Raw genomic sequence first — 26,657 nt, forward strand, 5'->3', positions numbered from 1 at the left:
GATGAACTCAGTGACAAATGGATGTTAGTGGACAGCAATAGGCAACTACACAAGCTGAGGTACAACCAGGATCCACGTTCGCCGAGACTCACCAAAGGCTGGACCAAACTCAGGACTGCATTCAACATCCAAGGAAAACGTACATGTGCAACTTAGATATTTAGGTAGTAACCAATTTGAAATAATCGTCTTCACAGGAAATTGCTCTAATCTTAGCATGGAGCGTTACTTGCATCTTGCGACAACGGAGAACGACAACTACATCCACTACGTGAAGTTGACCAATGAGCAGACAACCGGGGATCATTTGGTAAGTTGGTCGTAAAACCTCACAGTTGCACTACATATTTTTAAGACAAATTGCATCTAATATTGGACATCGTTTTTTTCCAGGATCTGAACGGTGATATAACTGGGTTGATCCGTAATAAGAACATTCAGAACCTGATCCTTGTTGGGGAAAAAACTGTTGTAACCTGCAAAATTCTGAATTTAGAAACATCCTACGCGACAAGGATCCTTGATGGTTGGAAGGAATTTTGCACTGACCATGAACTGAAAGAGGGTGATCGAGTGTTGTTTGAGATGGAGATGGCATGAGATGATGAAGATGTTGAAGTTTTTGTTAATGACTGCATGTGTGATTTTTATCCATCATACAAGTCAATCATCATCGACAGTCCTTGAAGTATATGTTAGTTGGCAAAACTTTATTTTGTTATGAACTTATGAAATAGACGTAGCAGATGTCATGTTTTGAGGTTTAGTATGTTTCTTTTTTGTGTGTATGAAATGGGTCTTATTTTGGACATCTTACATCATGTACGACGATGAAGATAGTAAAACTACAAAAAAACAAGTGGTTTTCTTTGATTATATATTTGGGTTTTTACATTCAGTAATCTACACACGTCTAACATTGTAGGGAGCAAAAAATGGTTGCACCTACCACAAACACCACACTCAGTAACTGCGTTTTTATGCATAATGAAATGCGTGGTTATGGTATATTTTTTTCACAACTATCTTAAATTAACAATTAATTTATGACGCATAAATGTATAGATGAATTACTTCCATCCATGACGACAAGTGCATTGATATATTTAAATAAACAGGTTCAATACATTTCGATAAATGAACATATGAACATGTCATGTGATTTGTACAATAACTGAAACTAGTAACTGAGTTTTTCTTCACAAATAAGTGATTGGTTATGCTAATTTTTTTGTACAACCAATTTAAATCGACATCCTAGGTATGAGGCACTTTGCAAATGGTGTTAATGAATAACTTCCACCCATGACGATGTCCTCAAATTTTTTTGATGTGATATAGCCATCAACCTTAACTCCAAGGAATAAAAGCGCCATGTTGTCTTCAAATAATTGACTTTCTACATATCGTAAAATGCACGTATCATAAACCACTAAGTCTTCACAAAGTCATGTGATTTGTACAATAACTGAAACTACTAACTGAGTTTTTCTTCACAAATAAGTGATTGGTTATGCTAATTTTTTTGTACAACCAATTTAAATCGACATCCGAAGTATGAGGCACTTCGCAAATGGTGTTAATGAATAACTTCCACCCATGACGATGTCCTCAAATTTTTTTGATGTGGTATACCCATGAACCTTTATTCTTAACTCTGAAGAATAAAAGTGCCATGTTGTCTTCAAATAACTGACTTTCTACATATCGTGAAATGCACGCATGATAAACCACTTCATCTTCACAAAGTCATGTTATTTGTACAATAACTGAAACTACTAACTGAGTTTTTCTTCACAAATAAGTGATTGGTTATGCTAATTTTTTTGTACAACCAATTTAAATCGACATTCGAGGTATGAGGCCCTTCGCAAATGGTGTTAATGAATAAATTTCACCCATGACGATGTCCTCAAATTCTTTTGATGTGGTATAGCCATCAACCTTAACTCCAGGGAATAAAAGTGCCATGTCGACTACAAATAACTGACCTCTCAAAAGCCCAAATTTAAAAATAACAAATGTTACATCATTTATATCAAAACACTAAACACAAAAAATATAAAACAGATCTAAAGATTCAAAGAGAATAAAATTTAGTGTACCTGCAAAACCACAACTGACCCTGGCAACGTGATGTTGTGGTCATTTTTTTTCTGGCTATGAACCCCATATGCACGACTTAATGAGTTAACCAAAAAACTGTGCACTGCACTCCCCCAATTGAACTTAACCAAACTATCAATATCATCTAATATTCTAAAAGGCATATTGCAAATAACTTTTGAATTCCTAGGAAAATACAAGACGGCAAAGCACAACAATATATACAGACAACAAACATTATCTACATCATCATGCTCGGTTCCTATTACACTCCTAATCATGTTTGTTATCCCTTTAATACAAATTCTTTGACCACAAAAGAGTGAACCAACTAACCCACATCCATATGCATCAAATTGTACTTCTTCACCAACTACACCTAACCCCAGACTAAAACAAAAATCAACAACAGATAAAGGTACAAGATGCTTCCATATGTGAAAGGATTGTTCATCGTCATCCCATCGCTGAAGTAGCTCAACTAGTAGAGGAATGCATATATCTAGAGACCTCTCTAACTCTAGACACCATTTGAAAGGGGTGACTCCTATACGTCTCTAGTGTCCATCAGTCAACACATTGTTTATCTCCACAATGTGCTTTGTATCCACAAAATTTATCAGCCGGACCTTCCATTCAATTTTAACAATTTAACTAATGCTCAACAATGAAATTGTGATGCACAATATAACAATTAACAGCACTAACCCTGTCTTTTTCATCAACGTCTGGTTTTTTCCCATCTTTTTTCCCCTTTCGAGCCATGCTGCAAAAACAACCTACACAAAATCAAATCAATACACACCAATTAAAAAACCTACAACGATATTCAAAAACAAGCATTACTTTCACTTACACAGAAAAACCTACACAAATCAAAAATTCGCCTTTCCTCTCGTTAAACGGCGCCGACAACTATTAAAAAAATTCACTCAACGAACACAAACTCTTTTATTATCATAATACCCACACGAGCAAAAGAAATATAAATCACAACTTCACCCTGTTATACAATGCAGTAAGAATGTAATGCAGGAACGCGAAGGGTTTGAGCGTAAAGAAAACACAATCTTAAAAACGAACCGCGAACGTCCTCGTTCTACCACTTCTTCCCTTCCCAAGTTCGGGTTTTTTTAGGGGTTCCTTCTTCCACCAATGACCAGGTGCACGAACAACACAACAAAGGTATACGAATAAAATTTGGAAAACCAAGCCTCCTCGTTCTACCACTTCTTCCGCTTCCCAAGTTCCTTTCCCTCTCCTTCTGCTAACAACTTCGCATTTTGTACAACATTTAGGGTCGGTTGGTTGAGTGAAAATATCACCGCTTGTACAAAAACTGAAGGCACCGCACCGCTTCTTTGCTTCGAGTGGGTTCAGACCTGGTTCGCGCGTTTAGTGAAAAAAGCGTTCAGTGAAAAAAAGTGAAAAAAATGAAAACTTTGGGTAACTGAGATGGATAGCGCGTGTTGTCTCCTCACGCGCAAGCGCACCGTAGGACGTTGCCCTTTCTTCCGCAGTTGTCTCAGAAACCGTCAAAACCGTCACCTCGTCCCTTCAGTTTCTATTTTCGAAAACAATTACTTTTTTTCCACGTGTCAGTGCCACGTAGGCGGGTAAAAACCAGGTAAAAAAAACCAGGTTAGAGTATCATTTTCCTTAGTATAAATAGAATTGTTATAAACGAGTTTTATTATTTTAAAATACATTATGTCTCTAGAAACAACTTTTTTAGAGTTGTCTGATTTCTCTCTAAGAGTTCTTCCTCTATGACCGTCTGATTGAAGAACTGAGATTTTTTAGAGACTGTATTAATATATTTTGTACCCTGAATTTTTTTTTTGAACAAACATCCTACTTTATTAGTTTTAAACTGTTAAAATTAGAATGTTACATAATTAAATGATTTTAAGTTAATAACTATTTTGACATTGAAATTAGGAAAATTAAATTGAATTTATAGATTAATAACTGTATGTAAAATTAAGAAAAGTAAATTAAAATTTATAGGTGATTAAAATTAAAGTTAAGAAAATAAAGAAAAAAATAATCCATGAAGAAATCTGTTGTTTATTAAAATAAGTTATTAATAGATTTATAGTAAAATAAAAAGGATTTGATTTAAGATGTTTGAAATGAAGTTAAATTTTAAAAATTTATTTAATTGTTTAAATGTAAAGATATAATTTTTAATTATTTATTGTTATTGTACTTAATGATTTGACGTGAAGAATGAGATTATTTGTATTTGATTATGTAATTAAATTATTTTAGTGGTTGTAGGTATGTATATATTACTAATAGAAGGTAACTTAATACAAAGAAAAAAAATTAGAATTTGAAGAAATTAAAATATTTTTAGACTAATTGAAAATAAAATTAAAAACGAGAAGAAAATAGTTAACAATTCCTGGAAAAAAAAAATATTCTGACACTAACATAAAAAATCTTTATAACGTTTGTTATTTTCGACTTTTGACGTCTGCAAAAATACAGACGTCATATATGGTGACGTTAAAATTAACGTCTGAAAAAAAATTGACGTTAGCTAACGTCGAAAAATAAGAGCCTGAGTCCCTTTACGTAAGTTCGAACCCGACCCGACGTTCAACTCGCGCCAACAAGAGGGAAAAAACTATTGAGATTGACGTCTGTTCATGCACTGACAGACGTCAATTTCAACAGTTTTTTTTTTCAATTTTCGTTGTATTTACATATTCCCACACTTGAAAAACAGAAAATTCCCATAACAGAGTTCATATTATATTCTAGCTACATGGTAATTTTAACTCATAATTATAAAATTGTATAAACTTTTATAATTACCACAAAACTAAAAATTTCATCAAGAAATTGTTCTACAAAGTTTTTAAAATAAAATTCTAATGTTTTAGGGCCTAACTTCATTGTTCCAATAAATAAGCTGACCACTCTTGTCTTACTGTCTGGATAGTGTCATCCGATAGAGGTGATGAATTCTTGAAGCGCTGAAAAGATAATACAAATTCATTATGCATGAATATTATTGTTTAAAGTTTGATATGATTTATAATATCTTAAAGATATATACATATATTATTACCTCTATCCATTCATCTTTAACTACAGATCGAATGATTGTTCTTATCCAATACATGACACAATACCCACATTCCCATGAATCTTCTTGCTTGTTACATTAAAGATGACAAAGAAAATAATCACATATCAAGTTCATAAGTTGACATGTGAAAATAATAACTTAGTAAATGAATGAGTTACAACATTTGGGTATAATACTTTAATCTGTTGTGCTCTTTGCTACTTAAGTTCCCATAAGGATTCATACCATCTACAGCAAGTCCAAGTCTTAAGTTTCTTGACTCTGCACCAAAGTATGGAAATGTTTCATCAATCTTCTTCCATTGTGGAGAATCAACTGGGTGTCAAAGAAGATTATCACACTTTCTTCCATCAACGTGCCATTTCAGGTTCTTTGCATCTTCTTTAATGGAAAACCATTGTTTGACTCTAGGTATTATAGGCAGATACCACATCACTTTAGCAGGTGGACCATCTTTATCTTTATCACCACTTTCATCAATTTTCTTTTTAAATCGTAATAAACCACATGTTGGGCACACCTTCAGTGAAGCAAACTCGTCTCTGTATAGAACACAATCATTAGGGCATGCATGTATCTTTTGATATTCTAAACCCATTGGACATAAATTTTTTTGTGCCTCGTAATTACAGATAGGTAATGTGTTATTTTCTGGAAGCATCTCCTTTAGCAACTCCAACAATTCTGTGAAACTTTTACCGGTTCATCCATTCCTTGCTTTTAAACTGAACAATTTCAAAGTTGTTGACAATCGTGTAAAGTTAGCGCATCTTGGGTACAACTCTTCCTCTGAATCAAACTTAAGAGAATTAAATAAATGAGCTTTTTCAAAATTTTCTTCCCCAACATCATGTACCATGTCTTCTAAATAATCATTCATTCATTAGTCTACATAATGTATTCTTCGTGACGTCGTAGGCTTGTCTAATATTTCTTCATGCCAAGTCCAAAGTGTATAACTTCTCATTATACCAAAGATGAAAAGATGATCACGCATTGTGCCCAAGTCGTGACGTATTTGATTAAGACAACGAACACAAGGACAAAAATATGTCCCATTAACAGAGATTGTGTGTTCTTGAGCATATTGCAAAGAGTCAGAAACCCCCTTATCACACCCTTCACTGATGCGACGCTCATTCATCCAGCTTTAATCCATACTATTTTCGTAAAAAACTTCATCAATCTCAAATTTTTAATTCTCACAAGGTAAGACCCTACCCATTCAAAAAAAATATTTTTCATAATTTCCTAACACGTATACGAAGAAGTAAAACATTATAAATTTGACAAAATTTCAACAACATTTCGCTTTGGTCTTTGAAGTACATGAAATGAAAGAGATCAGTCATGATCACAATCAAGTATGCATCCAAAGAACAACACTAATTGACTCAATCGAAATTTTATCAAATTTATGCATAAACCTCAATGTACACGTTATAGCCAATTATGAAAAATAATTTTTTCAAACAGTCCGATCGAACAATTCAAGATCTAATACAAACAATTAAAAATTTAATCATTTGTACTCGATCTCAAACGGGAACTAAGGTTCGCTCAAAATTGTGAACTAAAATTATAATAAATCTTCACATATAAAATAACAATGCAATAATAATATTAAAAAATAAAAATAAAAATATTTTAACATGCAACAAATCTAATAATAAATATAAATTTTATTCCAAATTTATCAACTATCATAAAATTTCAAATAAAAAAAATAAGCCAAAAAATCAACAAAATACATTAAAATCATTTTAACATGCAATTGATCTTATAATAAATCTAAATTTTATTCCAAATATATCAAAAATCATAATTTTACTAATAAAAAAATAAGCCAAAAAATATACAAAATAAACACATACATGAATTAGAGGAAAATGAAAAACTAACCTCTTGTAACAAAAACAATGATGCAGATGGAGGAGGGTGGGCTACCAGCGAAAAAAAGGTTCACGGTGCAAAGAGGGAAAACCTTGCATTTATGTAAAATAGAGACCAAAACGAAATCCAATCGGTTCAAAATGCTTAAATCAGTGCACAAATCAAAACCCAACAAGATTCATGGTCGAAAATTCACCTGCGAAGGTCGTGCTGGTCGGCAGAAGGCGGCGGATTGCTCGCGGAGAAGAAAAATAGTGAGATTTTCGCGGCACTATGACTGAATTTATGAAGGGGGGACATTGGTTATGATACTAACTGACGTTAAGGGACGTCAGGCGCGTCAGTAACAAACGTTAAGGGACATCGGGAATTTTTTGGATAGACATCAAAATTGACGCTTTATTTACAAAAATGACACCGGTCATTTTTGACATCTATGTTCTCTTCAGCAGACGTTAACTGAGTGACATTATAGGCACTTTTGTGTTCATGTGAATTGATTTGACATAAATAAAAATGAAATTAAACAGATAAATTATCATATTTGTGCATATCTTTTACACCTTATTTTGTCAATATAGTTCCAAGACATCATATTCTTCGACAAGGGTTGGTAGGCGTTTTTTTGTTGTTTGGATGAACACTTCAATGTATTGTCAAGTGTCGAGATGTAGAATAGATAGGTCTAGATGTTGAATTGTTTCCAGCAGTTGATCATTTGTGTAACATCATTATCAAATTTGATTTCAAGTGTATCATGCACAAGGTGGATATTAACTACCTTTACTAGAGGATGATAGTTGATTTCAGCAACTCTTATACGGTTTCCATAATGTATTTTTTGGATCATTTTTTCATGTAGTTTATTAAACTTTCAATTGTGTCGAATTGACATGGTTGCAAGGTGTCTAATGAGAATGTGAGACTGTAACCGCATGGACCTTTCATGATGGTTTCCTTTTGAGAGGTCCTCTAAAATAAACATTCCTAGTGAACACGAGATGGGTTTGGGTTTGTGAAAGAGGTTGAGGGAGTTGAATTTAGAAAAGAAAGTATTTCTTTAGTAGACCTTGTTGATGAATATGTTAGTTGGAATTTGTAAAATTGTGCATACTTTTTTCCTTTAAGATGTTGAATGTGCAATTGTATAATATGCAAAATAGTTTTGGACTTTCACATTTGAACTACACACCATCTTCACATTCTATGATTTCCCCATTTGCAAATAAAGTTGCGAGATAGAAATTTGAATAGTTCTCTACCTCGTAGATATCAGAGTTTTTATGCCAAAATTTTCCATGTATTGATGTTTAGAGAGAGAAGGCATTGGTTGGGTTTATCAGTTAAAGTAACAGTATGATAACTTATGGTTGGATTGTGATGTATGATGTTGGTATTTATAGGAGAAGTATTTTAGAGTTGGTGAGATTGGTTTTTTGAAGTTGTTTGGCAAACTTACCAAATAAAGTTGAAAGTCTTTTCTTACTAACATGGTGCATGTGAAATTATTAATTGAAATACTGAGTCAGTTCTTCTTCTAATAAACATCACATTGAAGTGTACTAGAAGCTAATATCTATTTGATAGACTTACTCAATAAAGCTAAGAAGTCTTGTCTTCCTTGCGAGTAGAGTGCAAAGCTAAGAAGTCTTGTCTTCCTGGCAAGCAGAGTGCATTTAAAATTATTGATTGAAATAGTGAGTCAGTTCATCTCTCAATAAACATCACATTGAAGTGTACTAATAGCTAATATCTATTTGATAGACTTACTCAATAAAGCTAAGAAGTCTTGTCTTCCTAGCAAGCATAATGCATTTAAATTTTTTGATTGAAATAGTGAGCCGGTTCATCTCCCAATAAACATCACATTGAAGTGTACTAAAAGCTAATATTTGTTTGACATACTTACCCAATAAAGTTGAGAAATCTTGTATTCATGGCTTAATAAATATAAAATTATTGATTGAAACCCAGAGTCGGTCCACCTCCCAATACACATTAGATTAAAGTGGACTAAAAGTTAATATCTATTTGGCACGCTTACCCAATAAAATTGAGAAGTCTTGTTTTTCTAGTAGAGTGCATGTGAAATCTTTTATTCAATCTTCATTGGTGGTTGAGGTATTGGTGTCTATAGACCTTCGATAGGTTTCAAGGTCACCAAAAGTTTGATGGGAACATCATATGGAATTGCCACCATGTTGTTTACATCCTATATTAAAATTGAAACCTCTTTGTATATTGTTCTTAATAGTTTGTAATACCAGGTATTTTTAATAACTCTGCCATTTGTAGAACATGGTAGCGACTAATGAGTCGCTTCAACAGTTGCTGGTTCATATTTGTTGGGACAAAAAGAACACACAATTAATGCATGCTTCATAATTAAATGTTTATGAAGGTTAGTTCATAATAAAACTTGTTCATAAGTGTTTTGAAATAACTAAAATGTACTTCAAATTTATGTATTTGGAAAGGAAAAAAAATGCGTCCTTATTTTAAAATATGTTTTTTCTTTTCAGAAACGAGCAGTCCGAAATTCTTTTCTTCAAAATGTATAATTCTGAAAAAAAATTATATTTGGGATACCATAATTCCAGAAGTTCAAATACTTTAATATAACAATTAGTTTAAAGGAGAGGTACAGTGAAAAGTGACGGAGGTGAGAAAAGTAATTAAGGGTGCATTGCAGCACAATGTTGTGGGCAGCCCAGAAATGAAAATAGGGACTAACCTAGGCCAAAGGAGACGGCGTCGTTCGACTCCAGTGGGTTAATCTTAGGCTTCAATTCGCCATGGTAACGTAAGATGGTTGCGATATCAAGACTTCTTCGCGTTACATCAAAACCTCGTCTTCTACGGAGCTCCCTCCGCCACCACCACTACCATGGACAACAACCGCCGCCGCCGTTCCCTGCCACGTTCTACCTCTCCCAGCTCTGCACAAACCTCGAAAGTCTGCAGAAACTGCATGCGTCCGTGGTGGTCCACGGCCTCAGTGGCGAGCTCCTCCTCTCGACGAAGCTCGTCAGCCTCTACGGCTCCTTCGGCGTCCCCCACCGCGCCCGAGCACTCTTCGACCACCTCCCCTCCCGCGACCTCTACTCCTTCAAAGTCATGATCCGCTCCTACTTCCTCAACGACCACCACTCCGACGTCGTTTCGGTCTACCGCCTGATGCGCTACTCCCTCCACCCCACCCCTCACGACGACGTCCTCTTCTCCGTCGTCCTCAAATCCTGCGCCGAAACACGTGACCTCCTCCAGGCCACACTCACACACTGCCACGTCACCAAGTCCCTCCCTCCCGACAGCTTCCTCCTCACCTCCCTCGTCGATGCCTACGCCAAATGCGCCCAACTCTCTCACGCGCGACGAGCCTTCGACGAAATACCCCACCGCGACGTCGTTTCCTGGACCTCAATGATCGTCGCCTACGTGCAAAACGACTGCGCTCGTGAGGGCTTAACCCTGTTCAACAGAATGCAAGAAGCCTTCGTCCACGGGAATGAGTTTACAATGGGGAGCGTGGTCAACGCCTGCACCAGCCTGGGGTGGTTGCACCAGGGAAAGTGGGTTCATGGGTTTGTTATCAAAAACGGAATTTCGGTTAATTCCTACTTGACCACCTCGCTTTTGAATTTTTATGTCAAATGTGGGAGCGTTCGGGACGCACGTGCGGTGTTTGATGAAAGTTTCTCTTCTTCGGATCATCATCAGGATCTTGTTTCATGGACAGCTATGATCGTAGGGTATACTCAGAGAGGTTATCCTGGCTTAGCGATAGAGTTGTTCAAGAATGAGAAATGGGCGGTGCTTTTACCCAATTCTGTCACCGTTTCGAGTTTGTTATCTGCGTGTGGGCAACTACGTAGTTCTGCTATGGGGAAGCTACTTCATTGTTTGGTAGTTAAGTGTGGATTGGAGGATCCTCCTGCGAGGAATGCTCTGGTTGATATGTATGCGAAATGTGGCCTTGTTTCGGATGCCCGTAACGTGTTTGAATCAATTGACAAGGATGTTGTGTCTTGGAACTCTATTATTTCTGGCTGTGCGCAGAGTGGGGAAGAGTGTGAGGCTCTGGAGCTTTTTAAGAGGATGAGATTGGAGTTGTTCTCGCCGGATGCGGTTACTGTGGTCGGTGTTCTCTCTGCGTGTGCTTCCCTTGGCGCGCTTCAGCTTGGTTGTTCTGTTCATGCCTTGTCGTTGAAGGATGGCCTGGTGTTGTCCAGCATATACGTTGGCACTGCTTTGCTGAATTTCTACGCAAAATGTGGGGATGCGAAAGCGGCGAGGATGGTGTTTGATTCGATGGGGGAAAAGAATGTGGTGACGTGGGGCGCAATGATTGGTGGCTATGGGATGCAGGGGGATGGAAATGGATCTCTTGTGCTGTTTAGGGATATGTTGAAGGAGGAGTTTGAGCTTAATGAAGCAGTGTTTACAACTATATTAGCGGCTTGCAGTCATTCGGGAATGGTTGGAGAAGGGTCCAGGTTGTTTAATTTGATGTGTGGAGAGTTGAATTTTGTTCCTTCCATGAAGCACTATGCGTGTATGGTTGATATGTTGGCGCGCGCTGGGAACCTTGAAGAGGCGTTTCATTTTATTGAGAGAATGCCTTTAGAACCTAGTGTTAGTGTGTTTGGAGCTTTTCTCCATGGATGTGGGCTTCATTCTAGGTTTGAGATGGGGGAAGTGGCTATTAAGAGAATGTTGGAGTTGCACCCTGATGAAGCTTCATACTACGTGCTTGTTTCAAACCTGTATGCTTCAGATGGGAGATGGGGCATGGTTAGGCAGGTGAGGGAGACGATAAAACAAAGAGGGTTAAACAAGGTCCCTGGTTCTAGTTCAGTGGAGATGGATCTCAACAATGACACTTATGCCAAAATGGCAGTACTTTCTTAGTCAGTCTTTGTGTAGTGGTAAAGCAGAACTACTTGCTTCAACAAAACCTAAACTCTGTATACTTTATTCTTGGAAGATTGGAGATAACCATTGGATATGAGAATCAAGGAGCTTAGGTGCTTGGTAGATGTAATGGATCCGATTCCGGTGAATTGAAGTGAAAGTTAAATATTGTGGAGAGATGCAATGAAACTCACTGGTGTCACCAGCGCAGCCACACAAGAAACTGTTGAGGATGACCTTATGAGGTATGCAGGGGAGGCAAATATTGTCTTGTCATTTACTTGCTGTTGCAATGTAGTGCATAATGTGCAGTATTCTGCAGTGATAAAATGGATATGTTGGATTGTGAATGATCTGCAGAGAAAGTATGGTAATTCGGGAGAATTAATATGGTGAGAATAGTGAGGACTCCTCGGAACGAGTGTATAAGGTTGAGTCAATGACATCGACTGAATTTTTTTCAATAACTTTAGAAATGTATGCTACAGTTAAGATATGAAGATGAAAACGATGAAGGCCAAAGAACTCATCGACAGTGGAAAATTGCGAATAGTTAGAATCTTTGTTTATGAATTAGTTTGTACAATGTTACAAGTAGTTGTAATTTTGTTATTCAAACTTGTAAAACATTACAAATCCGTCACCCAATGATTTTTATAGTGTAATAAGTGGTTGTCTTACTTGTACAGAACCTTGTCAACCCGACATTCATAAATGGATTAGACAGGTCTCATCACTTTCTTTTTTAATCAGTATCTTAAGTAATCTTGATCGATCACTGATAACCTTCTAAGTAAACGGTATATTTCATTTCCTTTAATATTTTTAACAGGTATGTCATATCTGGGAAGGATTGGGAGAATAAATAGAGGGAGAGGAAATAACATAATGCTACCTCTTGGATTCGAAGATCCTGGACTTGAATAAACATAAACATAGTACATCCAAATCAGATGCTTTATGCAAATAAATATATGAATACATTATGACAATTAATGAGTATTGGTTTATACCAATAATTTATCGACCTAACCTAATACTAAAATGCCGCAAGTATGCGAGAATTTCTCTAAGAGATAACAAAATATAATTGAAACGTTCATGTTCAGAGTCACCAGATAACAAAATATAATGCTGCAATAAGGAACCAAAGCCTAATTTTATTCAATATATCACCCTTGAAAAGTACAAATAATCCAAGAAATCAAACCAATTAGCTTCCACGGTCAATCACATATACGTACAAGGGAACTTGTACTCTTTCCATAAGTCCAGAACATAAAACAAGGAATGCTTCCATTCACATTTCAAACTAATATGAGCCCTCTTCCTGTTAACAACGACAATAAGGGCGAGACAAATAATGAAGAAACTGCAGTGAACTTCTTTATCCACCAAATGATGAGTACATGAGTCTCACGGTCTGTTATACACATATTTTGTTCTGGGATCCACAATGAGACCCGTCCCTCCATTTACCTCCAAATCATGCCTACATGCATAAAAGTATGAAACAAATTAGTGCCAGCCTATGATCTAAACTACCTTTACTATAGAAATAAATACACACAAGAAAAAAAAATTGAAGCACAAATAGGGCAAAAGAATTCCTGACATGCTAGAATCCTTAAATTCTAAATACTTTTAGAAGACATGTTGAAAATGGTACATTGTACAAAATAACAAAATGAAAAAAAAGAGAGTAAAGATGCTCCACGCCAAAACTAAACACTCAACTGAAACACAAAATCAGGAATGGTCAACTGTTCACGGGGTACATATTTGAACAGCTGCAGAAGTCGATCAACATATACCACTTTCTTCCAAACCTGAAAGTTATATTTTAATAACAAATATACAAAACACATGAGGTCATAAAATATGTTTATAGGTTCCACTGCTTTACCACATTGTCCACAAACAACTGAAGCCCAAATACGGCTGCTTTTAGTCCGAAAGTTGGGTGAAGGACATATATTGCCTACACACGTCAGAATAAGAAATCAGAGAACTTTAGAACAGCAGAAATAGTTCGTAAGAGTAACAAATCAAAAAAATGAGAGAAGGAAACCGTGCTTACATGCAGGTTGCGCTGGTGCTTCCGACCAAGTATTTGTTGCAATCTTCTCATCCAACCCAGGTCTGGCTGTCTAATTATATGAAAACAGTGGAGGAAAAAGTAAAACTCAACTGCCAACAAAACCAAAAATAAAGAGTATTTCAAAGCAATCAGGAGCAACCAGTAACGACACTTTTACAACTCACAAAGCAACGAGCTTATGTAAAATACTCTTAAGCCACCTTCAAAACGTACTATCTTAAATTCAAGTATGCTTCACTCCAGTAGCACAACCTCAATTCGTTTTAACACAATTTATCCAAAAACACCTTTGTCTATCTTAAGGGATGCTCTTCATAAAAGCAAACCACTCAAACAGTAATATCTTCCCTCAGCAAGCAACACATTTTAACAGCTATAACATCCTCAGCAAAGTAGCATATACTTAAATCACATTGAATGAAACCAAAGGGTTTCTCAAATTTAATAACAAAGGTACAAACTACAAGTAGTTAAGTGGCTTCATGATTCTATGCCTCGCATGGACGAAGCCATTGGCCAAGCACGTTTTTCCTACAAATATGCACTGCCAATACAATGCGAATAGTTCGGTAACTAAATTACTATTGCAGATGGATAAAACAAAAACGTTCAAACAAATTTTCCATATCTCTCGACTGCTGAATTTTCAGATTTCCCTTTACCTAGTCGAATAAAAGGAGTGGATTACCATTTAACAAAAGTTATGTATACAAAAACTATTCAATTAATTTGAACAGTAAACACATAATTCACAGAATAATTGAGTTAGCAATGAAAGTATAATCAGCTCATTCCACTTGAACGTTCCTAAAATATTTATCGATGAATAGCTTATAACAAACCTACATTTCATAGAAAAATAATAAACCAATGAGAACATCCTAGAATTCAAACATTAAAACACTTACATCTGCAAAGATGCAGCAGAGTGGAAATACACAATGGAAAAAGGCTTCTGTATTAAAGGCTCAAACTCCTGAAATTTAACACCAAGAAAACAAAGGAGAAGAAAGATTGAGATTAGAACTCACGCAAATAAATCTATTTTGACTTCAATAGAAGTATGAACTGCCAAAAAATTTACAATGGCCAAACTAAGGCATGACACCAGAAAAAATAGTGTCCAGTGGCAAGGTAGCCAAACTAACCTTTACCACATGGAGCACAAACCGCTCCAGATCAAGACACCTGAGTAAAAAGTGAGCCCCTACAACAACCATGACAGGATGGCCCTCACTGTCTACCCCTCCACGATAGCTGAAAAACAAATATATCTCACATTAATCACAAATATCATATAAACCCTCGAAAGATCAATCTGAACACATACATGAACCATTCACATTGAGTATGAGTAAACTGTAAGGAATTTCCAAAACACAACTCCATTGTGATTTCAATTATTATTTAATCATGTTCGAAGTAGAACCATACTAATGTTCCAATTTCCTATGTCCCACTAGACCTTGACTTGTGCGTACGCAGATTCCAGCCATATGATCCCTGCCTATGATTTGATTAGTTAACAACTATTGTGACTCTCTACTTTGCACAGTTTTTGGGCATCCCCTTCCTATTTTGCGGCACCTCCACCATGGTCTCACAATCAAGTGATCATAGACGATGCAACTAGAGCATATATATCAAACCTTATATAGATATTAACGTAATATTAAAACCCGCAACGGGTAGAAAACGAATATTAAAATTGGATACCCGCAACCCGCGGGAACAAGTATTTTTGATACCATGTTAAGGGTATCATAGTATCCGTACCCGTTGATACCCATACCCGTTAAACTTTAATTCACAAAAATACCCTCATATATATATATATATATATATATATATATATATATATATATATATATATATATATATATATATATATATCCGTTGATACCCATACCCGTTAAACTTTAATTCATTAAAATACCCTCATATATATATATATATATATATATATATTAGTAAAAAACATTCTGACCTAATTTTTTCTACGCTGCACATCTTGTTTTCTGTCTTCATTCGTCCAACTTCAAGTATTGGTACATTGTTTTCTTCCAGGTACACCCCTTGACATTCTTCTGTTTCCTTTCTTCTTTAAAATTGGACATATATATCAAACCTTATATAGATATTAACGTTTATGATATGCTTGTTGTCAAATGATGAAATCAAAATAAGAATACTTAGCACGTGGTAGTTGAGGTTTATTATTTGTTTATTTTGTTTAATTTTCAGGAATCAATCGGATAAAATGAGCTTGTTGATCAAAGCATTAATTAAGGAATTTCCATGGTGTTGGATGTCATTTTATATCTATTTTTATATCTATTTTTATAATTATTTGGACTTGTATGAACTTGAGTTTATTTGAACTTGATTTAAAATTTATGACAGTGATGTATTTTATTTTATTTGAATTTATGATTAAATATTTGTTTTTTAAATAATTTTGTAAATACTCGCAGGTACCCGTGGATATCCACAGATATGAAAAAAAATAGGCGAGTACCCGCATAACGGATACCCGACGGATATGGGTACAAGTACAGGGTAGACAACGGGTAGGGTATGAGGGAGCTACTACCCGTACCCTACCCACCCCGTTGACATCCCTAGATGCGACAGGGACCTAGCAACAAGATTTAATGTTGCACCAAAGTAAGGGAACAACAAAAGGCAACTAATGTTACGCATGCCATTGAAATTGCCCCACATGCAAACATTACTATTTCGACCATTGATTATCACAATTTCCTCCAGTTTTGGGCAACCCAACATCTTTCCCTGACGGTTACTGTTGTAGCTCAATCTGATAACCATGCAACCTTCGTTTCTTAGTCCTCCTTAAGAGCATGGATACTTGATTTTGATGTCTTCATTTGTATGACTAGTAACCAGTCTCTTTCCTCTCAATTATCCTTTTCCAATCTCCTGCCCATATTACTCTCTAAAATGACTCACAAATTGAAGTTTGAGGCACCAATCAAATCCACCACTTCCTAACCTCTTTATATAATTTGTTTGTTTCTGGTTGTTCATTTGATTTAATTCCCACTAATAAGCTCACCTGTTCACTTAATTTTATTGTTTTGTTGTTAATAATTTTGTTCTTGCCTAGGATCAGTTTACCAAACACTATTTGTGTAGGAAAGAGTGTGGGGGATTCTCTTAGTTCTCACAACCAATTGCCCATGTCTCCACCACCTCTCCAGCCTAATTTCTATGAAGGTCCATTGATAGTCCTAAAGACCTGAATCAAAACTTAATGATTGACAACAGTGGGTAATTCATAGCCACTGAGATATAGGAGATTGGGAGAATCTCATTTACCTTACATTCACAGGACCTAATCTTTGTTTGGCACATGGAGTGGTTAGTCAATTCATGCAAGACTCCCACATTGACTACTAGAATGTCGTCATAGGCATTCTAAAGTTGTACTGTGGTAATTGGGTAAACCTTTCGTGTTGCCTCCAATCTTGTGTTTCATGAAAGGACTAAGCAAATATATATCAAATTTCATTTAGTTTGAGAGTTGTTGTCCCAAGAGACTTGTACTAAATTTATCAACTCTAGTCTGTAACTTGCAGACATTTTAACAAAATCCCTAAGAGATACTCAAATTCAATTTGTTTCAAGTTTTGTGCATACAATTTATACGCTTAAGCTTGTGAAGAGTGTCAAAGTTGATCATTAACTTCTGTACAACTATAAATTTGTTTTTGTTGTATATAGTGGGTCATAGTACTCCTTTTTCACTTAATTAACTAGAAACTTTCTAATTCTCCTTTACTTCCTCTTTGGATTTTGTTTCTATAGTGAAGCCACGACTAATCCCTTTTGGTAGTAGATGATGTTGGATGAAAAGGTTGCTTTACAGGTCAATGGCTCCTAAAAGTTGTCTCATTTACATCCCTTGTTCATTATCACCAAGTGTGTATCCTATAAAGGTTGGACCAAACACCAACATTGATCGGTTCAAAGGTTGCTAGGTGACTAAGGGTTATACTCAAACTGTAAGCCTCAACTGTGGAGACAATTTTCCCAATGCCAAGCCTATTTCTAAATATCTATCTCTTGTAGTGCCTACCATCTTCTATTTGCTGCTTCACCAAAATAACACTTTCTCGTAGGGAGAGTTGTAGGAAGAGGTTTACATGGAGCAGCCTCTAGATCTCACCTTGTATGCTGCTGTTGACACTCTCTGTACGGCTTACAACAGTCTCCCCATGCCTAGCTTGGTAACTTTAGACTTACCTTACCCCAATTTGCTATGGTCATTATGGGGTTGGTCACTGCATTCGTCTGACGCTCATATTAACCTATGCATTTATTTGATGGTTTGTTAATAACATCATCAGTGATGATGACTCTGATGGGACCCATCAGCTCAATTACATCCACGACAGTCAGTTCCAAATGAAAGACGTAGGCTTGTTCAAATATTTTTAGGCATTGACGTTCAATCAGCATCTGGCATTGTCAATTCTGAAAGAGAATATGCACCAAAGATCCTCACTGAGACAAGTATGCTTGACTGTCATCCCAAAAACACTAATATGGACCCCAACATCAAGCTTCGTTTAAGTTAGATGGAGCCCCTACAACACCAAGGAAGATATTGTAGGCTTGTAGACTTGAATACCACACTGTCACAACCATCACCTTTGCAATCAATGTGGTAAGTCAGTTCCTCAATGCCCCTTATAACAGCCATTGGGATGTTACATGTGCGTGCTCAAATTAAGAATGCACCAGATTGCAGACTCATGTGAGCATAAAGGCAATGCCACGATTGTTTGTTACACTGATTCTAATTAGACAGGAGATCTCCTTTGGCTATTGCGCTCTTCTCAAGGAGGTTTTGTTCTCATTGAGAAAAGCAAGCAAAATACAGTTGCTAGATCCATTGTTGCATCTAAATACCATGTCATGGCAGAAAATACATGTGAGATAACATTTACAATTTGGAGAAATTCATGGCATGAAGCTTATTTGTGACAATCAACATGCCCTTCACATTGCATCAAATTGATTCTTCTATGATTGAGCTAAACACAAAGATAGATTGTCATGTTGCTAGAGAAAGTGTTCTCCAGAAAAATCACCACCAACTTTGTTAGCTCCAATGACCAATTCACAAATATTTTCATAAAACCACTCAATGGATTTCATGTAGATTGTATTTGTAATGAACCCGGTGAACGTTGGGGGGAGAAAAAATATTGCATCATTATTATTCCTTATAGAGAAATGTATGAGCTCGTTACACAATACCTTTAAATCTTCTTATAAAATCTTTATGCAGCAACATTTCATTTATTTTCTCCTCTTCAAAAGACTTGCTATCATTACAGAGCATTCTGACTATTAAATATTAATACATTCGATAGGGATTAACAAACCCTGAGCATAATAATATTGAAAAACCTTTACAACTTACTGATATGAACCAAACAACATTGGAATCAGAAACAAAAGGAAAGTATTAATAAATAGAGACTACACTAAAAATATGCAGCCCTATGTCTGCACCAAGCAGTCCTCTAGCAGGAGCCTTCTAACATCCTTGCACCAAAATTTCCCCTTCATCCAAATCCCTCCCCTCCTATATCTCTCTTCCATCTCTCCAATATGCTAGAATACCCCTCCCAACAGAAGACTTGCCACCTGTCCATTGTGTTTTCACACCCATCATATTTTGCCCCCAATCAAATCCTTGTTAATTATTCCTTCATTGCCCTACTACTCTCCAGATTACAATCTTGTCCCAATTCCTCCCTTTTTCTTGACTCCAGTTACTTTTGGTCTATTAGCATTGCAATTAGTTGTTTGATGAAGAAGCCAAAGGATGAAAGAAATTTTATAACAAGTTAAATTAATTAGCAAACATTGTCAGTAAGAACGATTCAGTCATCCTAACAAAAACCAACAAATAAAGCACCGCAAATAATATTATAACTATGACCAAATAGATGATGCAATAGATGGATACTTACACAATTTTCATTTCAGCAATTTCAGAAAGATTTAAAGAATTTGCTTTTGTCAGGTATCGAGAGTGTAGAGAATATTCTTCGGCAGCAGACAAAGTAGGTCCACCAAGGTTGCCATATCCTAGCAATTTAGCACAATTCCAGCCTTTCTGTGCTTCAGCAGTTTTCTCCCACTGCTCCATACGCCTTAGATCAGGGTCTTTAATCATGGACATGAAGGCAGGATCCAGAAATGAATCTAAATATGACGAATTCCTATTAAAGCCAAATAAATTAGGAAAATTCTACCGGATGTTAGATTAAAAAATGGATTGTTTTCTATTTAATCAAATACATTAAAAACTCTCAAGCAGTTACAATTATGTGCAGTCAAACAAATTTAAATATATCAGAAAATAACCATATTTTCTGTTTCAATAAATCAATATCACATATAGTAGGATTGATAATGCTCATCCTAGTACTTTTTTTCCATAATCAAACACAAAAATCAAAGTATTAAAAAAACAATAAAATATGAAAATATTACTGACCTGCTAACCAAGCCAACGTCACTAACAGGAAGATCAATTGTAAATTCAGGTGGTCTGGAAACACTCCTTTTGGGCAAAGCCTTTATTCTGATTTTACGCTCAGCCATGATTGTCTCCCCATTTTCATCCCCAACGTCAGCAGGAAGTTTAGTTAAAGCAACCTGCTCCTCATGTTTATCACGAGGAAAGTACAGTGGAAGCAACCTTCATGAATAATACAAAAGGTATAAATAATTAATACAAACTCTAAAGGCTAGCTGAAAAGGAAAATCAACTAAACTTATCTAACTATAGTAAGTTCAAGTTTCTAAAAAAAATTGCAGGTATAAACATCAAAACAAAAGAAATGCATAAAATACCTTTTATATATTTCAGTATCAGTTGTGCTCACGGTGCAAAAGACAACAGCTGTTACATTGTTTTTCTGCTTCTCAAGAAATCGTCGCACAGTTCCTGAATAAAAGGTGTTTTAGCCTAATATTAATATATCATCCTTCAAGCATTTGCAAACAATTGTTAACTTGCCAGAGAATCATACTCTATATACTAGATGCATTCAGCAGGGATATGATAAAATAACCTGAGATCACAGGAAATTACACATTAAGATATACTTATGATTTATCGAAAAAGATAAAAAAAAAAAGATGCACCCAGTATGGACTCTGTTTCCCTACTCAAAGCTGCAACTGTTATCCCTATATTTAAACATTGATGAAATGATAATATAGAATATCAAATTCTGTAAACAACAATGAATTGATAGACAAGTTGAAGAGGGCACATACTTTGGCATTCTATCTTCCCCTTCCCTTCCACCAAATTTTAATTTCCCTTACTATCAAGCTGGCAATTCATTTTTCTGTTTTTTTGGCATTGGTGGCTTGAGATGAAGAAAAAGAGGGTATGTGAATGAATCCACACGTCTTAAGTACACAGAAAAGGTTCTTACTTAAAATAACTAGAGCCACAAATACAGTGCAAAATGTCAACAAAAGTATACTACGCTGCGAATTACAATATGTCCCTATATACAATGTATTACATAATTACAAGATTATTATCGGTGTTTCATTTACTTTATGTAAGGATGAAATGAAACAACAATGATCATTTAATAATAATTCCCAAAAGTAATTTTGCTCTCAACTTCCCATGAGGTTTCCTGATAAATCATGCATCAGCTCGCAACATCAAAAGAAATAAATTGAAAAAGTAAAATCATGACAACATAAAGTCTCACTTATAGCTACATGTGCAGCCGGTTCTCGGGGATAGTTCTTTGCCTCCGTATAAATACAACCCATAGCAATGCTACATAAATACAAGCCAAAGAAAGAAAGTAAGTCGTAGAATTTTGAATAACATGACATCATGAAAACAATAAATATTTTACGAAAATAAACAACAAAACATTTTGGGGGAGGGTGAACCTTTGAAGTCCATTTTCAACCAGAAGCTCCAGGCAAGAACGATAGCAATGACTTAAAGCATTCTCTGCAGCATTATGGTACTTAATCGCATACTTTGGGCCAACAGTGTGGATAATTTTCCTGCAGGTAATTTATCAAAGAATAAAACATGGTATACAAATAATACAAATTCTAGACAAGAGATTGCTAAGTAACAAATGAGGTTGGGTCAGTAACAAGGGGGAAAAAAGTAGAATGCATCAACATAATTTCTGGATTAGGACACATGATTAACAGTTCTCAGATTTTACTCTAAGATCCAAATCTTGATGAATAAAGCACGGTATTCAACATTCAAAATTATTGTACAAATCAAGTAAAACGGGACACCTTTAGCAAGAAAAAAATATGGGTTTGAGGTCATACAAACCTGGCAGGAAGGTCATATGCCTTGGTAACTTTAGCCATCCCTGTTCGACATCCACCCTGTACAAAATACAGATATATTAGTTGATATTCCCAAGCATCATTTACAGAATTCTTCTTCCAATGATGACGATATTCAAAAGCTGCTTCTTACAAGTCTAAGAAATATAAAACCACAAAAATATAAAAAGACAGCTAAAAACATAATAATAAACAAATGTGTAATTCAAGTCCCTAGCTCACATAACATTCAACTTCAACATAGAGACATAATATATTTTTGGTAAATAAATATACCAAAGTCGCACATTCTTCTGCAAGCTCGGGTCCAGCTGCATCATGCAATCCGGGGCTGCTGTGTGCTTCGTCCATATTCTGTTCATGACAAGAAATAAAAACCAGCTAAGAATTTAAGAAATAAGATATAATTAACTCCATTTCATTTATCGGTGTTCAGTTCTATTTGATAACCAGTGTTGCCAATAGTGGATTGTGAAAATTCAAAAAATGGTGAAAATCCACTTTATATTCAGTTCTATTTATCGGTGTCACAGGCAAAATAGCGGTAGCTGCATGGTGGCTGAAAAGCAATCAATAACGTTTTTATTCAGTAATTAGGATGTTTGTTGGTAAGAGCCGGGTAAAGAATTATTGACATATTTAGGTACATTCGGAGATGCAGGATAAAATATTCAAAACTACAAGAATGTGGAAAAGACTGTAATGAACTAGTAAAAAATGAATGATGAAAAGATGAAAGAATGACAACAATATCCGAAAGAATGTAAATTCCTCATCAGAATCAAAGGCGCCCAAAGAGAGAAATAAAAGTGTAAACTATCCAGGACTTTGAGATCCGGGCCTCTCCCCATATCAGTTACCACTCCAGAACTTACTGTTCCCTTCTAACCTCTCATTTTTTATAACTCTTAAACAACCCTGACTTTACACATATGCTTCTGATATACAAACTGGGTTGCGCTCATCTAATGCTTATTCCTAATCCTTCTATTATATACATTCTTAATTGGGGGGTCTAACAAACTCTCCACAAGTGACAATGAATGTTAGGATATAATGTGATTCCTAGTCGCAATCAACCATATATAGCAACAGGTGGGATGAGAAAAATAAAAAAAATTCGACATTTGTCAAAAGTCATCATGATTTTTTTGCCTAATATCTGAATAAATTATTCATACAAAATTACAAGTGTTCAATTTGATTTTATCAGTGATAAAATCTTAGCTAACCTACAGTGTTATTGATTTTAAACCTTAAAAATATGTCAGAACTTCAACACAAACCTTTAAATTTACAACAAATAGACAGTAAATAGCTGCATAACAAGATATTATGCGACAACAAAGCCTTTTCCCACTGGACTAAATCAGCTACATAAACCAAATGATGCCAGTGTTCTATCATAAACTAAATCCTTGACCTGTCCGTTTAGATGTAAGACCTTTCTATGATTTCCATGTAGGTGCTTCCGGCGACTTACCCATCTCAACTGGTTGTCTGTTTGCAGCACAAGGGAGAGATAAGGCGGAGGGAGAGGATGCTTAAGTGTGTATGGGAAAATTGGTTCGATGTGGGAATTGTGATTGAGTTGAGGGTTTTAGCAGGTGGTGGGAAATTCGCAAGCATGAGAGAATTTAAGTGGGAAAATTTTTGTGATATGCTTACGTAATTTATAGGTGGAGGAAAATTGAAGGGGAAAGGAGAAAAGAATAAGAGACGGAAAAGTCAAATAATTTAAACAAGCTTTTGAAAAGCTAAAACATGAAAAAGGGAGAATTTTGTGATGTAAACAGTACAATTTGATAATAAAAAATAGGTATAAATACATATTTGGTACCCCAACTTTTTGGAAAAGTTTAATTTGGTACTCGAACTTTAGGAATGTTCAATTTGGTACCCAAACTTTTTAAACGTGTTTATTTTGGTACCTTCCGATAAAGACTACATAACGTCGTTTGACAGATGTTGTTCAAATTTAAAGTCCTTTCTTGTAATTACAGTCCATGAAACATTTCAAATAACAGAAAAATAAATGCAAAACTTTGACAGATGATTCACATTTTCCATAACTCCAAACTTTAACTGATTTCATTAAATTTGATATTACAAAAGAACCTTTCAAACAGCTAAAATGAAATCCAACAACTTTAAATAGCTAATCTCAACAGAAGGCAAACGGCGTTATGTACTCTTTAACGGAAGGTACCAAAATAAACATGTTTAAAAAATTTGGGTACCAAATTGAACATTCTTAAAGTTCGGGTACCAAATTAAACTTTCCTAAAGTTCGGGTACCAAATTGAACTTTCCGAAAAAGTTGGGGTACCAAATCTGTATTTATACCTAAAAAATAATACTTAGTTATTATACTAACTAAAACAGTTATACTGACTGCACAGTTACACTAATTAAAATACAGAGTTTTCATTTCTCTGGAGAGTTTGGGTGTTAACTTTCAGCCAGTAGGAAAATTTTATAATAAATTTCTTATATCCAGCCTTAACAATTCTAACAAATGAGAATGAGTTCTATCACGAGGTTCCACATATCATAGAGCCAAGATAGAAAACACCAACCTGCAAAAGTTATACTAATGAAGGAAACCTTGAACAACACAACAATACTAAAAGAGCTAGATAGTGCTCACCTCATTTGTTGAATTTACCACCGCATCCACTTCAAGATTCCAGGGATTCCCTCTCCACAAATATATTTTTGAATTAACTTCACGGTCAACAGGAAATTTTGACACCGACTCACTGCCATCACCACTGTCTGCTCCCAAGGGCAACGCTAGAGGATCAGGAAAATGTGAACCAGAAAATGAAGTTTCAAGCCCCAAGGACTGATCAGCATCATTCCATCGCGGAACTTGATCTAATGCAACAACAGAGTCCCCACTGTCAGTAGGCAATCCACCCCGTGGTGTGGCAGAGGTAGCCACAGGCATATACATTTCAGGGACTACGGTCTACAGCACCAATCCCTCTGCAGAGCTTTCACAATCACTAAGCTACATAAACCAATAAGGTAAAGATTCAAAATTCAGCTGTCATGAATAACCTTATCTGATATAAACCACAACTACTGATACAAGTGACCAGAAATATGATCAAGAGATTCTATTCGCAACACAATCATCAAGCACAAGTTTCATTTCAAACATAAAACCACATATTCCAGGTTAAATTTTAAAGACTACCCAAATCCTGAATCATCACCTCGTAGATTCCCAAATTGTAAAGCACCACAGAAACGAAAATTATTAATACTCAGAACCCTAATTTGGAATTTAAGGAGATAGAAGAAAGTGAAACCTGAAATTGACGAGGGGAATCTGCAGTTGGGATTACGGAGTATGGAAAAAGCCCCAAACCTTAATTTTGTTTGGGACAAATGAGAAATCCAAGGATTATGATTGGTGGTGGATTTACAAATGCAAAAGCTTATGGTTTTTACTACAAAAGGAAAACAAAAGTAAAAAATAATGCTTGATTTGTCTGTTTGTGAAACTATGCGTCTCGGTAATTGAGATCCAAGTGAGGCTGACGCGAAACTGAGAATGAATGCACTTAAATTTGTGAAAATATTCAGTCAGAGAAGAAAGAAAGGATGAATAATTTTTCAGTTATTCATCCTCATTTTCTTTCTGCTGATTTCTTCTGAGTTTTTTTTCTTCTGTTTTCAAATTTCAGAAAATAACAACAGTTCTCACTCCACAATCTAATTTTAAAGAGCATAAAAAAGAAAACAATAATACAAAAATTAAATAAATAGTAAAACCTGTAATAAAAATATTTTACGGATGCACTATTTTATAGCTGATAATGGTTAAAATTTTTAAATACACATTTTCTCAAAACTAAATTTACACATTTTGTTAATAAGTTATGTGATAATTTTATAAATATATACGAATATTACTGATACTGTAAATTTATGTATAATAATATGTAGACATGTACAAATTTAATTTAATTGAATTGAATCGGATGTAATCTAATCAAAAATTATTTTTCAAACTTTTAGTCCATATTCAGTTTTTAATCGGTTTTTCCAGTTTTTTTATTGTTGCATAGGTTAATACAAATCTCTAGCTGATAAAATAAAAAAAATCAATTAAATATTATAATAAATATT

General features: G+C 35.4%; 2 protein-coding genes across 4 annotated transcripts; one reads left to right on the forward strand and one right to left on the reverse strand.

Moving 5' to 3' along the window:
* Positions 1-9,738: 9,738 nt before the first annotated feature.
* Positions 9,739-12,765, forward strand: LOC114177440 (Pentatricopeptide repeat (PPR) superfamily protein). The gene has a single exon (XM_028062777.2). The coding sequence runs from the start codon at positions 9,911-9,913 to the stop codon at positions 12,011-12,013; it is 2,103 nt and encodes a 700-aa protein (XP_027918578.1). The 5' UTR covers positions 9,739-9,910; the 3' UTR covers positions 12,014-12,765.
* Positions 12,766-13,148: 383 nt separating this feature from the next.
* LOC114177441 (uncharacterized) lies at positions 13,149-26,193 on the reverse strand. Of its 3 annotated transcripts, XM_028062779.2 has the most exons (15): positions 25,835-26,191; positions 25,165-25,530; positions 22,791-22,868; positions 22,498-22,553; positions 22,089-22,208; positions 21,899-21,969; positions 21,015-21,108; positions 20,656-20,859; positions 20,126-20,377; positions 15,266-15,374; positions 15,026-15,093; positions 14,097-14,166; positions 13,923-13,997; positions 13,754-13,845; positions 13,149-13,508 (listed from the first exon to the last, which is right to left on the reverse strand). In XM_028062779.2, the coding sequence occupies exons 2-15, from the start codon at positions 25,471-25,473 to the stop codon at positions 13,433-13,435; spliced, it is 1,674 nt and encodes a 557-aa protein (XP_027918580.1). In that variant the 5' UTR covers positions 25,474-25,530; positions 25,835-26,191; the 3' UTR covers positions 13,149-13,432. The 3 variants fall into 3 exon arrangements, with proteins under 3 accessions (XP_027918580.1, XP_085527056.1, XP_085527055.1); XM_085670930.1 differs by lacking the exon at positions 25,835-26,191 and having other exon boundaries at positions 22,802-22,868; positions 25,165-25,455; XM_085670929.1 differs by lacking the exons at positions 13,149-13,508; positions 13,754-13,845; positions 13,923-13,997; positions 14,097-14,166 and adding an exon at positions 14,188-14,206 and having other exon boundaries at positions 25,835-26,193.
* Between the last annotated feature and the right edge of the window lie 464 nt (positions 26,194-26,657).

The sequence above is a fragment of the Vigna unguiculata genome, chromosome 3 (genome assembly GCF_037176805.1).
Source record: "Vigna unguiculata cultivar grain cowpea cultivar isolate G323 ecotype 2 chromosome 3, ASM3717680v1, whole genome shotgun sequence".
In the NCBI taxonomy this organism is placed as follows: Eukaryota; Viridiplantae; Streptophyta; class Magnoliopsida; order Fabales; family Fabaceae; genus Vigna; species Vigna unguiculata.

Coding starts and splice junctions, on each gene's coding strand:
- LOC114177441 (XM_028062779.2), bottom strand. CDS start 25,473: ATGTATATGCCTGTGGCTACCTCTGCCACACCACGGGGTGGATTGCCT. Junction 22,209..22,497: donor GCATATGACCTTCCTGCCAG/GTTTGTATGACC, acceptor AATTACCTGCAG/GAAAATTATCCACACTGTTG. Junction 15,094..15,265: donor TTGTGCTCCATGTGGTAAAG/GTTAGTTTGGCT, acceptor GTTAAATTTCAG/GAGTTTGAGCCTTTAATACA.
- LOC114177440 (XM_028062777.2), top strand. CDS start 9,911: ATGGTTGCGATATCAAGACTTCTTCGCGTTACATCAAAACCTCGTCTT.